This window comes from Cryptomeria japonica, chromosome 11 (assembly GCF_030272615.1).
Source record: "Cryptomeria japonica chromosome 11, Sugi_1.0, whole genome shotgun sequence".
Lineage (NCBI taxonomy): Eukaryota > Viridiplantae > Streptophyta > Pinopsida > Cupressales > Cupressaceae > Cryptomeria > Cryptomeria japonica.
Genome location: NC_081415.1, coordinates 719652556 through 719663050, shown reverse-complemented (window position 1 = coordinate 719663050; position 10495 = coordinate 719652556). Strand labels below are relative to the sequence as shown.

Genomic DNA, 10495 nt, shown 5'->3' with positions numbered 1-10495 from the left:
ACATAAATGCTTTTGCCTCCTTTTCAAATTCTTGCATCGTACCTAAACAAGAAAATAGGTGCTTGATACTTTTGTCATGCGAAGTGCGAATGGTAAAGGGCTTATCCAAAACTCAGAATAGTAAAAGGTTTTGGTTACAAGGACAATGTCACTATTAAGTTGACTCCCATTATTGTCAACAATTAAAATTTCAAAGTGTTGTGATAAAACTTCCCCATCCGGTAGCATGGTTCTGATTGCAATATAAGCAGATTAAAAAGTCCAAAATATTAGATCACCGCTATAATTTTGTATAGTTCACCTGGAAAACAAAACCAGCATATTCAAGGTTCCCATGTTTCAAGAATTTTCTCAATTTGCTTCAAATACACTGCACTCCAAACATGTAATCATGAGTTCCATTCAAAATCTAGATAAGAATTCCATTTTTATTTGGCAAAAGTAGAAAGACACCTATTCGGCAACAATTTCAGTTTACTTCGCAATAAAGTTTTACATATACAACATGAAAATCAGATACAAACATGTCAGTTTGGATTAGTATAAAGAACATTTCTATCATCAAAAGTTGAGATGCATTACAGAGATATGCCTTTGGAAACCTTGTCTGATTACATTAAGGACAGCAAATACGTTGCTCATTTTCCTTTCCAGAGGTCACCTTATTTGTTAATTGAAACCAATGCATGACCCTCGATCAAGTCTCCTCTTATGTATTGTAGAGTTGATGAAAAAATTCCAGGTGACAAAAATTATCTTGGAGACAATACATTTTGCAAAATTGTAGAGACAGCCAGTTAGAAAAGCCAAATAAAGGCAGTCCACAGTTAAATAGTTTTATACTTCTGGTGTCTTCTTGACATTGTCCTTCCAATGAACTTCAAAACTTCATCTATCAATATCACTGGAAATGAAACTACCATAACTAAACACCACTCGCTCAAGCTCAAGGGTACAATGCCAAAAATGTTGGCAAGAAACGGTACATAAAGGATCAAAGCATGAAGCCCAAAAGAAACAGACATTGCCAACATTAGCCAAGGATTAATCCATGGTGGCATGGTGAGCAGACTATTGTCCTCAGACAGGGCATTAAGTGAGTTGAACATCTCAATGGCCACTAGTACAGAGAGAGAAAGAGTTGTTGCTTTGACTTTTCCACTTGAAAAATAATCACAAGGATTGGAATCAAATGAAAGAATTCTCACACCAGCTGAAAATGGTGAAACACTAAAACCTTCCCAAGATGGACATTCACTCCATGAGGTGAGCTGTGAAAAGGTTACCAACGTGTGGCCATCTGCAGATAAGTTTATCCCTAAAAATGAATCATGTGTGAACCACAAAGCAAATATACCAACCGTTGCAAGCCCCACATATAAACCAATGACCTGCATTCAGTGACAAGTTGGGAAAAGATTTAAAATTACTTTACATCCAAAGTCTAAATCAAATGTCAACCAAAACATAACTACAAATAAGTGGTTGAGAAATATAAAAGTGAATACCATGTAGCGGAAAAACACCCAGGCATTAATTAGGGCATCATTACTTTTCCGAGGTGGTTTTCTCATAATATCTATGTCAGAAGGATTAAAACCAAGAGCTGTTGCAGGAGGACCGTCTGTGACCAAATTTACCCAAAGAAGCTGCACTGGTATCAAGCCATCAGGCATGCCTAATGCAGCAGTTATAAATATAGAAGCTACCTCACCAATATTTGATGATATCATGTACCTGCAGAAGATATATCAAATAATAAGAGCCATACATCTCTTCCATTATTTGTAAACCATAATGCAGTGTAACTAACTACGGGAAACATCTCTCGTGAATCATTGAATCCATTATGATTCCCTTTCCAAAGTCCTCATAGTTATTATCAGAAACAGAGATGCCTACCTTATGAAAGCTTTCATGTTATTGTAAATTGAACGACCTTCTGAAACAGCAGACACAATAGTGCTGAAATTATCATCAGCCAAGACCATATCTGATGCTTCCTTGGCAACCTGAAATACAGAGAAAAAGTTGAATATATGATTATGATATAGCCAATACAATGAAGCACATTCATTTTTATATTTAGTACCCTAAGGCTTGTAGCACATTATACAATTATAAGCCAAATAATAGTAATATAAAGGGAAACATAGGCTGATGGCAGCAAAAGCTCAACAAAAACCGTTTATCTGTAGCACATTGTTGGTTGACTAAACACCTTAGGCCTTAAAATGCTAGTGATCAAGAGAGCATGAAGTCCAATTTGGATATTAAATTTGAGATTATTGATCATAGATAATTGTGGTAAATCTCTTTAATAATGTTAATCAATAACTCTGCTAAAATGATAATGAACCCTTTATGCAATAAAACACAACTAGGTAAATAAGACCTGTTAACCCTATTGTTCTCCTTAACTATCAAGTTTAAGAGACTAATCGATACACAAAATGGCTACTACAATTGACAACATTAGTCTCCCTAACCCCTTCAAGTACCTCTTTAAAATTGCAGCAGTGGCAGCAATTGTGCCTGCCATTTGAGGAAAAAAGTAATGGGTAGGCCTCATTCAATGCTGCACAGAAATGAAAGCCTGATCACACGTATTCATGTTTATGACAAGCATGATGGCCCAATTGAACAATGACAGTATCAATTGATCACAGTACTAATAACAACACTAATCAACACTATACTGATCCCAAATCACGATAATGAAAATTCCCAAACAATTACCTAACATTGCTAACAGCAGAGTAATGACCATCTTTGATATTCAAAAGGAATATTAATACATTTAGTTTGGGCATGTGCTGAAGAATTTTCCCAAGATATAATAGTGGTCAGACACCCTATATAAAGTATCTTTGTTTTACCATAAGGGAGCCATAATGCTGCGTATGCTGCAGGGTCCATTTATATCATGAGGATTTATATATGATAATTGATGCGACCCCATTGTTTTCATCTAGCTCTTCAATATCCTCTTTGTTTTTATTTTGATGGGGTCGCATCACTTATCGCCAAACTAATGTGATAAAAAAATATTAAAAATATGTTTATCATGAAAGAATTCAATGGAGATAGATGAATTTACACACAGAGAGAAAAATGAAAGCTGTTATCAGTTGAGACCTATTACTACGGTATCACAACAAACCTTAGATCTCACATGTCAGAGTAACGCTGATAGGCTTTAATTAGGAGAATGATCTTTAAAATTTACTAATCTTACTAGTAGAAAACAATATTTGCATTCCTTCCAAAATAAACAGAAATAATCATGGAATTGAGAGAGAAAAAAACTATCCAACAAGAATAAGAGAATCTTCAAAAGAGAGAAGACCAGCATACCTCTGTACCAGCAATTCCCATAGCAATTCCAATGTCTGCAAGCTTTAAAGCAGGTGCATCGTTTACACCATCTCCAGTCATTGCAACAACCTCACCAGCTTCTTTGAGCATGCGGACTATATCCTGCTTATGCCTAGGTTCTGCTCGAGAGAAAACACGACCACCAGGCTTTGCCAAAACTTCACGACGCTTGCTCAAGGGCAGTTCCATAAATTCTCTTCCAGTATAACTTTTTCCACTGAGATCCTCTCCTTCATAAAATACACCAATATCCCGACATATGGCTTCTGCTGTGAACTTGTTATCACCAGTGATCACCATCACACGAATACCAGCTTCTCTACAATCTTTTATTGCTTCATGAACTTCTTCACGAGGACAGTCCTATCAATTTGGAATAATTCATGATACTGTGTTAACTGAAAGGAATGCAAAGAAGAATACTACATACCCAGGAAGAACTCGTGGAAAAGAAAAATGTGAAACATCTGCAATACAAAATTTCTCAAACAGCACACTGAATCTAAATTAAAGGAAAACAAGAGCAGACGACAAGATAGACAAGCATTGCCCTAGAATTGGCAGAACTTACTCTCAATCCGACAAGACCAGAAAAGATCAAATTATTCTCTATCTGAGAATAATTATCAGGGTCCAACAATTTCATATGAGCAGGATGATTCCCTCCATCATAATCATAAAACTCTCCCAGGTCTTCTTTATATGCAAGGCCTAAACAACGCAAAGCCTTAGAACTCATTTGGTGAAGCCTCTTTAAGAGTAACTCCCTAGATACATCATTCATTTCAATTATGGTTCCATCTGCTAATTGTTGGAAAGAACATCTTTCTAATACATTTTCCATAGCACCCTGCAAAAAAGTTAGACATTAATATCACCAAGTAAATGCAGTCAAGACTCAAAACTATTAACTATTAAGTATTATACCTATAAAAAGCTACAAATAATAAAACCCTGCTAAGTGCAAAGCAAACTGCCTTCTACAATCTATGGTTTTCATGCTCTTCATGAGCTAGCGCTGTGAGTTGCCAGTATCTAAAAAATCATTCTCATGTCCATAACAATCTCTACCCTATCAAATATGAACTTATACACCTACATCTATAAAGAAAATATTGCATCAAAGATTCTAGAAGATATATGTGACTCTCAATTTCAAGTCACAACAAAATAACAAGCTAGAGGCATTGAGTAAGCAGACATCCCATCATTTACCATAATCACTGGAACCTGATGCAGCAAATAGGTAGAAATAATGGAAGAAATAAAGTGCAGAAAACTAGGGCAATTATATGACTAAGATAGTGTGACTTTGATAAATCAACCAAACCTGACAATTATGCGAAGAGATTATATCTGCTTTATGTCAGGGTTCTCAAATACAACTTATGGTGATTTCCCCCAAAGCTCATTCTCATGGAGTGCATTAACACCAATTCACTTTTTATGATTTACAATAACATACAACTTCCTTTAGCAACCCATAGTACTTACAAGATCATCATTCTATGTTCACCAAACACTGTATCTGTCGAATGAGGCTGGGAATCCTAGGCAGATTAAACATGGAGCCATTCAAGTGTTTGTCATTTTGCAATCTCTACCTATGGTCTTGTCAAGATTCAGACACCTAGATTCAAAACTGCTAATGGTCAACCCAGAACATGTGATAACACTGGGTGCTAACAGTATTGTGCCCCTCCTCCTTAGAGAGGCAGAGCCCCACCTGCGATTCAACAGCCAAATTTGAAAATCACATTTTCTTGCAGTGCAACTTGAACATCAGAAGATGAAGAATCACATGTAGAAAAGCAACCATTTCATCTTCCACAACAGTTCTTTTGCCCTTGTAACATTATGTATACATATCTAGAATCTAGATAGATGCATATCATTGGAGATTAGAGTACAGGTGTAGCTAGTGGAGTTGAATAACCATACACCTCCCTGGAGAGTATTCCATGTACAAAATGTACATATTAATAAGATTCTGTATCAGCTCTATTGTAAGTCCTATTTTTCACAACTTGAATGTTGTTTATCATTTCAATGCACTGTCTAACATTGCTTCTGCATACAACACATCTAGGTTCTAAGAGTGTTGTCCCCAAGATATCACCCGGAATCAGGATAACTGACTGGATAAAGAATGTTTCATATATTTCAGTACATCAACGGTCAACCAAAGCAGACAGTTGTAAGAGAAGAATATGTGCTCTGTGGTTTAAGTAATGATTAAAGCAACTGGATAAAAAGTGGCTAATATGGAATTCACAACATTAACAAAATTTATTCTTAATCAAATACAAACCTTAACTAAGAGGCGATTTTGTCCAGAAGGATTCCTAACAATAACACCCATAGATTTCCGGGTTCGATCAAACTCCAACAAAGCCAATCTCTTTGACTTTGCTATCAACTGATCACAATAAACTGCATTAAAGCAAAGACATAAAGTCAACAAGTAAAGAAAGCACATTGAATATATTTATTGTAAAATATCACCGAAAAACATGAACATCAATAAACAAACTGCTGGGTCATAGCAGAAACTGGGCATAGGCACTCACCTAATTTTACTGTGCCATTCTCAATAGCATAGTTGGCAATATGGTTTCCACCATTACCAATGTTCATCGCCTTCAAACCAGAGATTCCCATCTTTTCAACGAAAACCTTATTATAGCACACAAAATGGAAACATAAAATACTTTAAACGATGTATAAAACACCATAAGGACAATGTAACACTAGAATTCCTTTTGATTTTTAATTAATTGCAGGAGAATCTATGTCCTAGATGTAAACTTGAGATTGCCTAATCTTTTTGTAACAAACTTGAAATTTTATTTTGTCCACAGGTATTCCACCTAATATTCTATCTACACTGACTTAAGCCCTACTTAGATATGTCATTTATACATGTTAAACCACAAAAACAGGAATCAAACTAACCTTCAGAGCTGCCTCAGTGGGCAATCCTGTAGCACGGAACTGGTGACTCTGACAAGAAATTCCTGCATCGTTGCAAATTGCAGAAATTTCTGCTAGAGTTTCCAAATTTGCACTCATGTGTGCAGGCCAATCTAAGATGCTCCCATCAGTGGGGTTATATGTTGTTCCTTCTACATGAAATTCTTGAATTGAACTGGCAGTGTGACCTGAGGTTACAAATTCAGTAACTGACATCTGATTCGTTGTAAGCGTGCCTGTCTTGTCAGAGCAAATTACTGTTGTACAACCCAATGTCTCAACACTAGGTAGCTTCCGCACAATGGCATTCTTTTGTGCCATCTTCCGAGTCCCAAGGGCCAAACAAGTCGTAATGACAGCAGGCAATCCTTCAGGTATAGCAGCAACAGCCAAAGCAACAGCAATCTTGAAATAATAGGTACACTTCTCAAATGAGAACCTAATATTCTTTGGCCAGCCATCAACAACTTCCCATGAGAGAAAATTTTTATAGCTTATGATCCACACCAGAAGACAAACAATACCAATGGCTTTTGTCAGATATTCCCCGAATTCATCAAGTTTCTTTTTCAAAGGTGTGTCATCATCTTCTAAAGAAGCTTCCTGGATTTGTGCTTGAATTTGTCCTATTTCTGTAGACATTCCAATGCTCACAACAATGCAAGTACAGCAACCATTGACAACAGTAGTTCCTGCAAAAACCATGCAATCTTTAGCTTGCAACTCACAGTCATCCATACGGATTTTGTTTGTGCTTTTAATAACAGGCTGACTCTCTCCAGTGAGAGAGCTCTGTTCCATCCTCAAGGTTGATGTTTTCAGGGATGCAATTCGCATGTCTGCAGGAACCTTGTCTCCCACCCTGAGTTCAACTATATCCCCTGGAACAAGTTCTCGGGCAGAAAGATTTGGAATACTATAGCCATCTCTCAGAACCTTTGCTTGCTCAGATTGCATTTCTTTGAGGGCTTCTAAAGCCTTCTCAGCATTAGTCTCCTGCCATACTCCTACAGTGGCATTAAGCACAAGGATTAAGAGAATTACCAAAGGCTCCACATAGGCTGTCATGCCCCCCTCACCAATGTCATTTTTATCCACATAGGCAAGAATAAATGAAATGAAAGCTGCCCCCAACAGAATTTTAACTAGTGTATCGTCAAATTGTTCTAGAATCAACTTCCACAAAGGCTTGCCATTTTCCTTCTGAAGCTCATTCCATCCATATCTTTGTCGGTGTTTCTCCACTTGCTGAGAGCTTAATCCTTTTTCTAAACTCACATCATATTCTTTCAAGCATTCTTCCACTGTTCTGGACCAATCACAGAATGGCTTATCCTCCATGGATCCAGTATTGCGCAATCAGCAAAACAAAGAATCTGAAATGAAATAGATTTTTCCACCGTTAAGAAATCCTAAGATGTGTTATAAAATCAGTCTGCTCTCAAAACAACTTTTGAGTCATACAAGTCTACACGAGCTCAAAAACTAGTCCACTGTCAAGCAAGCACTTCTGTCATAAACAAGAATTTAGCATCCCATTAAATCATAAAATTATTTTGGTAATTTGCATCTAAAAATATTCAAAAACCTACACCAGACACCCTACAACTGTTTCAAACCAAATGCCATCCTATAAGGAATGTTCTTACTCGAATTAAATGCAATTAGAAAAAGCATGGTTATACATCATTACAATTTACACAAGGTATTCTAATTAATAACTGCCATGATGATTACACCATCATTACAATTTAGATAAGCAGCTAGCAGCTGCATCACCAACCGACAAGAATACAAACTGCAAAATCCTTTACACAGCTAAGCAAAACACTTCAGCAACAAGTTAGATATAGCATAAAATTGTTCTGAAACAAATTCAAATAGTGAAAACCCTCCAACAATTTGGTTCAGTAGATGCAATTTTACAATGCTTTTTCTACCATCACTACGGTTTACATCAAGGAAATTCAATTAAAGATATCATCAACCAATAAGCAGCTGAACAACCCAACAAATTGGCTTTTTTAGACGTAAATCTCAAACGCTTCTCCTAACATCATTACGATTTATATTAAGAATTCCAATTAACGAAATCATTAAACAATAAGAAGTTAATATCTACAGGAACCAACAGGATATTGAATTCAAATTACCAAAGATGTTTCACCGTGATAAAAATTCTTTAAGAAAGAAAACATGAAAAGATATAATGAACTACTGTATGGCAACAAATTCCAAGTTCAAAAAATGGAAAGCCCTAAAAACCAAAAACAATAAACTTGCTCTTAAAAGGTTGAAAAACCTCAAAACAATGAAGTGTCGATTTCACCTTAACAAAGAAGAATATTGCTTGGCGTTAGCAAATCCTTCAAAATCTGAAGCATCAAGAAAATAATGTTCCTTAAACAAGTCCTTGAACATTAATAACACCCTCAGGGTGTTACATAAACGCTGAATTGTGAACGCCCACGACTGTATCTTTGGGTTCGACAAACAAATGAGAATTTTTAATAAGCTAGAATAGACCTGAATAAACCCAGTCTGATTTACGATAGACCTGAATAGACCTGAATATTGCTTGGCGTTAGCAAATCCTTCAAAATCTGAAGCATCAAGAAAATAATGTTCCTTAAACAAGTCCTTGAACATTAATAACACCCTCAGGGTGTTACATAAACGCTGAATTGTGAACGCCCACGACTGTATCTTTGGGTTCGACAAACAAATGAGAATTTTTAATAAGCTAGAATAGACCTGAATAAACCCAGTCTGATTTACGATAGGTCCATGTGCCACGCCCACCATGGATAATCTACATACCTAGATAGTGATGTTAACCCAACTTACTGCTATACCACAACCCAACACACAAAAAATATATCACCAAAAAAGAATTCAAGATATAGATCCACTGGGATCCACTCCAATGAAATGAAGTTCATATATTATTCCCCGTAATCCTCTCTTCAGAATATGGTTGCGGTTTTAATGTTAGTATATACGAAGTTTCAAGCTCCTCCCACTCAACGGCAGTTGAATTGTTATGCGCGTAGTCCGCATGCTTAATAACTTCAGTGTTTGTGAGTTACATCCCATAGAGCTTGAAGATATAGATGTGAATAAGGGTTATGGACATAAAACAATAAAAATTCTCATGTTTTCAAGAGAAAGCGATGATATTTCCTATAAGTCTGATCTACTTTTCAAACAAACTGTACATCTCTACATCGAAAAGATCATTAATTAAGGATTCAACCGAATCTCAGTATCAATCAAACCATTTACATCACAGAAGCAAACAAAACTCAAATTTTCAAGATGCAATTAGTTTCAGAAAACATACAAAACAGAATAATATCCGTATCATATCCATTTCCAGCAAATCCCACCAAAGAAAATTTTCAAATTAAAACAGAACCTACTCATTCAAAAACATTTCAAAACGAAATCAAAGCGGGGGAAAAACAGAAACAAAAAAAAAAGCACCGAAGGATGCACCACTAGCTTCGACCTAGTGACTACCAATGTGCACTACAACACTACTACACAAAAATAACCCCAAAATAAGCATTTTCATGAATGCTCTGGCTTTGTAAAGCATACGAATAACCTACCAGTTGCAGAAAGCAAAGCAATTTCTGGTTGGTCTCTCTCTCTCTTTTCACATTTCTAGCACAATTCTTCGCTCAATCCTCGTCAAAAGGAGGACAGATCTTTTATCACAAGCAGTGCCGAAAACCTGAAAAAGATGCGAATCCAACGAAAAAGAAATCGCATTATTTCTAGGTGACCTTCGGGCCACCTTCCTTGAAACTTCCAGCCCAGCACGCATTATAATTCTAATTATTCTTAACTCATTAAAAACCCAAATATTGTGTGTTGTTCTCGAACTTGCGCTATTTAATACATTGGGCATACAGTTGACGGTTAGTCTGTCTGTCAGATCAAAATTTTATCAATTCTTTACCCGACTTTAGGGGTTGTTAGAGTCCACTTTATTTCGAATTGGATACCCACTTGTAAAGGGATTGAAACTTTCCACACTAGGTTAATTTAATAACACGTATGAGTTGAGTAAAGCATTTGAGCCATTTATATGAAAAGGTCAGAAAATTAAATGTAAAGGTAAGTGGTTTAAAGATTG

General features: G+C 36.3%; 1 protein-coding gene across 2 annotated transcripts; it reads right to left on the bottom strand.

Moving 5' to 3' along the window:
- Nucleotides 1-444: 444 nt before the first annotated feature.
- On the bottom strand, nucleotides 445-10201 carry LOC131061285 (calcium-transporting ATPase, endoplasmic reticulum-type). 2 transcript variants are annotated; one of them, XM_057994876.2, is made up of 9 exons: nucleotides 9966-10201; nucleotides 6334-7727; nucleotides 5949-6054; nucleotides 5690-5811; nucleotides 3950-4228; nucleotides 3358-3741; nucleotides 1903-2012; nucleotides 1509-1737; nucleotides 445-1391 (listed from the first exon to the last, which is right to left on the bottom strand). In XM_057994876.2, the coding sequence occupies exons 2-9, from the start codon at nucleotides 7690-7692 to the stop codon at nucleotides 828-830; spliced, it is 3153 nt and encodes a 1050-aa protein (XP_057850859.2). In that variant the 5' UTR covers nucleotides 7693-7727; nucleotides 9966-10201; the 3' UTR covers nucleotides 445-827. The 2 variants fall into 2 exon arrangements, with proteins under 2 accessions (XP_057850859.2, XP_057850861.2); XM_057994878.2 differs by lacking the exon at nucleotides 9966-10201 and adding an exon at nucleotides 8681-8904.
- Nucleotides 10202-10495: the final 294 nt, after the last annotated feature.